Consider the following 4,058-nt stretch of genomic DNA (forward strand, 5'->3'; position numbering starts at 1 on the left):
CATCTGTGCCACCGGCTGGACAAGGAAACCACAGGCGTGATGGTGTTGGCTTGGGAGAAGGAAGTGGCACATCAAGTTCAAGAGTTGTTTAGAACCCGTCAGGTGGCAAAGAAGTACTGGTATGAGGCCCAGTGATGGTAGTAGAGGTGGTACAAGTGGAGGCATCCCTTTCATCCCTTTGTCCATCATAGAGCAGGAACTACTATTAGTAGAAAGCACTGTAATAGGACCCGTGATATAAAAAGTGTATGAAACAGCCTTGGTGCTTAGAATATTAAGAGCCTGGTAGAATAATGGTTCTTAATTCTGGCTATACATCAAAATTATCAAAAATTAATTATACAAGTAATATATGATTTTATTCCTTTGCTGAAATAGTCGAACAACAAAGATAAAGCTAAAACCCCCTGGAGAATCCACCACTCTGCTGTTGTAGTCTCTTCCCTTGAGGTAGCAACTACTGTAAGCAATTTGGTTTTTACTCCTCTGGTCCTCTGGTCCTTTCTGAATGCATTTACATACACGTCTAGATTTTTAGTATGTCTGATTACCTACACACACTTATGCATATATATCACATTGTGCTTTTTTCCCCCACTTAACTCTTTATCTTGGGCATCTTTCTATGTTTGTTAGTACATATAAATTTATCTCGGTTTTTTTAGTAGAAAAAAGATAAAGAACAAGAAAGAAACCCTCCCCGTCTGTGCAATTTCCTTCCCCAGAGGCAATCGCTGTTACCAGTGTCAATTTCCAGATTTATACTGGGTGTATATAAACACGTTATCATATGGCAGTATATTTTACACGCTGCTTTATACGCTGCTGTTCTCACTTGGATCATATATCTTGGAAAGCATTTTGTGCTGTACATTTAAAATTGGATCCATTCTAATGGTTCTGTGGTATTTCACTGTATGGATGGACTTTTAGGTAATTTCTCATTTTTCAGAGCCTTTTGCAATGTGGGAATGTATCTTTTGGATAAATTCCTAGAAATGGAATTGCTATGTTGATGGATATGCGTATTTAAAATTCTAACAGTGCCCACATTGCTCTCCACAAAGGTTATGGCAGTTTATACTCCAACCAGCAGTGGTGAGTTCCTACCTCCCCTTATGCCAGCCATAGCACTTTTAAAGGGTTTGACACTCCGGTGGGTAAAATAAATGGTATCTTCTGTTTTTTTGTGCACTAGTGATATTGGCTTTTTATGTGTTCATTGGCTGTTTGAGTTTCCCTTTCTAGGGATAGACTTTATTTCTTTTGCCTGTTTTTCTAGTGGGTTTATTAATTTCTATTTGATTTGTAAGTATTCATTTTATATTTTGGATGTTAGTCCTTTTGGTATTACAGATTTTGCAGATACTTTATGATCTGGGGAGCCCTTTAAAAATCTGTGTGCTTGAGACCCACCCACACAGGTTCCCATTTATCAAAGTCTGGTGATTGTGGGGATTAGCATCTATATGTTAAAATTTGGTGCAAAATCAAATTTAAGAACCACTGTAATAAGAGATTGTGGATAGTGGAGACCTAAGACCTCAGAAAGATATTATGTAGACAAGTAATCAAAACGTAAGACTATAAAATACATGTTATTTGTGAAAATTATCCATGAAGGTTCAAAATTGGTAACCATTCTCAGTATCAGGCTTTTTGGAGGCGTTAAAGTCAATTAATTGGGCCTCCATGAATGAATAGTATTTGATAGGGGAGATGGAGAAATGTGTTCTAGATTATGAGAGTGAGGTGCACGGAGGATTAGGACTAGCAGTCCCGTTTGGATGGTGGGAGATAATGCTGGAAAGGTAGGCCGGAACCCAGTTAGTGAGGGTCTTTAGTACTCGGTGTAGCAAGTAGAAGTTGGAAGTAGAACATAGTAGGCGACTGGTTAGCATTTGCTGACTTACTGTGTTAGCAGGCTTATTTTATTAAAGTTGTTTGTTTGAATCTTCGTATTACACTTTGAATTCCTTGAGAGTAGGAATTTTTGTCTTGTTCATCTTTATGGAGCTAATACCTACCTAAATCATTGCCTTACCCATCCAGTGAGAATTTACTGATTAAACTTTTTCGAGTGGTGGCGTTACATCATTAGGACAGATAGTCTAGTGACAACTCAGGTTAAATATGATAAAACGTATCAGACAGCAGCCCAGACTGCCACCAACCTGAAGCTGGGTGTCCAGGGTGTGAAATAGTGTGTCTGAGTGGGCTTTTGACTCCTGGGTCAGTGGTTCTACAGTAGGCCTCCATGGACCCAGGAGGACTCCCTCCATGACTGACCTGGAAAAGGCATAAATTTAAGGACACGTTAAACACAGTCTTCTACCTGTCTGTGATGTGACGAGAGGGCGAGCAGCAAAAAAAGTGATTCAGAGTGAGTTACTGAGTTGTGGTTGTGGTTCCCGTGACTTCTCTGGGCACAGTTCCTTCCTGTTTTACCTGCTTGGCAAATAGGGCAGGAGCAGTCCTACAAATTTTTCAGTAGGTTCATTCATTTATTCATTTGATAGTTCATTTAGTATGTGGTCAGAACCTGCTATCTTTTATTATTTAAAAAAGAAAAACAAGAATCAAAACCATATTATCCTAATTTTATATTTACTATACATACCCATTTTTAAAGGCTGGAGTAAAAGACCATGTTATTAATGTAATTTTTCCCCATCTTTTCCCCCAAATATTCTACAATTAGCACATATGACTTCAGTAGTAAACAAGATACACTTGTAAGAAGTATCCGCCTCTCAGCCTAAGTAAGCCCCATACCAAGAAAAGCACATGGGACCCTCCGATCATTAGAAATGGCCATGTTAGTGCAGAAGGTCCAGTGTGAAATCCTCTTAAGCGGACGAATCCAAGGCTCTCCTCCCTTGCTAATGTGGCTAAAGCAGTGATCTGTGTGTCACCCCCAGGGCCATCACTGTCCGTGCCCCCGTGCCCTCAGCAGGAGTCGTGGATATCCCCATCATAGAGAAGGAGGTGCAAGGCCGGCAGCAACACCACAAGGTGGGTGAGCTGCCTCCCTGAGGCGCGGGTTTCTGCTCTGTCTAGGAGATCATATCTTGATTTCTTTGGCTTCAGATGACGCTGTCCCCAAGCTACCGCATGGACAGGGGGAAGATGGTGAAAGTGCGGAGCAGCCGGATAGCACATGCCGCTGTGACTCGGTACCAGGTGCTGAGCAGCACTCTGTCCTCTGCCTTCATGGAGCTCCAGCCCATTACTGGTGAGGGCGTCGCCTTCCGTAGCGGGGTTGTTCTGTAGTGGGGCTGCAAAACCCCGTGCTGCCAAGCTTCGTGCAGGGCCTCGTGCTGGGCCCTGCCTTTGTTCTGAGCAGCTGGTACCTGGGGGGGCTGAGGCTGTGGCAGACCTGTGTGAGAGTGTGATTCCGGTGCTACTCTGAGGCCAGGGGCTCCCATTGGGATTATTGGGGTTTATTTTAAAATGTGCAGAGTGGCTCCTCAAAAAATTAAACATAGAATTACCATAAGATCCAGAAATTCTACTTCTGGGTATATACGCAAGAGAATTGAAAGCGGGACTCAAACAGCTGTCTGCACACCTTATTCATAGCAGTGTTGTTCGCGGTAGCCCAAAGTGAAGACAGTCCAAATGACCATTGATGGATGCGTGGGGAAACGAAAGGTGAAATAAACAAACAATAGAATGTTATTCTCAGCCTTAAAAGAACCAAAAGAAAGGAAATCTTGACACATGCTGCAGTAGGGATGAACCTCGAGGACATTATGTGAAGTGAAGCAAGCCAGACAGAAGGGCAAATACTGTGTGATCCCACTTACGTGAGATACCTGGAGTAGTCAAATTCAGACAGACAGACGGTAGAAGTGGTCGCCAAAAGCTTGGGGGAGGGTGAGAGAGCGGGGAGGAATGGGCAGTTAGAGTTTAATGGAGACAAAGTTTCAGTTTGGGAAGATGAGAAAGTTCTAGAGATGGATGGTGGTGATGGTTGCAAAACATTGTGAATGTACTTAATGCCACTCAATTGTATACTTAAAAATAGTTAAAATGGGTAATTTTATGTATATTTT

The 4,058-nt window shown here is 42.1% G+C and overlaps 1 protein-coding gene across 1 annotated transcript in view; it reads left to right on the forward strand.

Moving 5' to 3' along the window:
* Positions 1-4,058, forward strand: part of RPUSD4 (RNA pseudouridylate synthase domain containing 4) — a 20,413-nt gene that overhangs the window by 1,809 nt on the left and 14,546 nt on the right. Inside the window, 3 exon segments of the mRNA XM_012663610.1 lie at positions 1-119; positions 2,922-3,015; positions 3,091-3,235. The exon segment at positions 1-119 is cut by the window's left edge and continues 21 nt beyond it. Of these exon segments, the coding sequence (XP_012519064.1) occupies positions 1-119; positions 2,922-3,015; positions 3,091-3,235 (358 nt within the window).

Source organism: Propithecus coquereli, unplaced genomic scaffold (genome assembly GCF_000956105.1).
Source record: "Propithecus coquereli isolate 6110/MARCELLA unplaced genomic scaffold, Pcoq_1.0 Scaffold815, whole genome shotgun sequence".
In the NCBI taxonomy this organism is placed as follows: domain Eukaryota; kingdom Metazoa; phylum Chordata; class Mammalia; order Primates; family Indriidae; genus Propithecus; species Propithecus coquereli.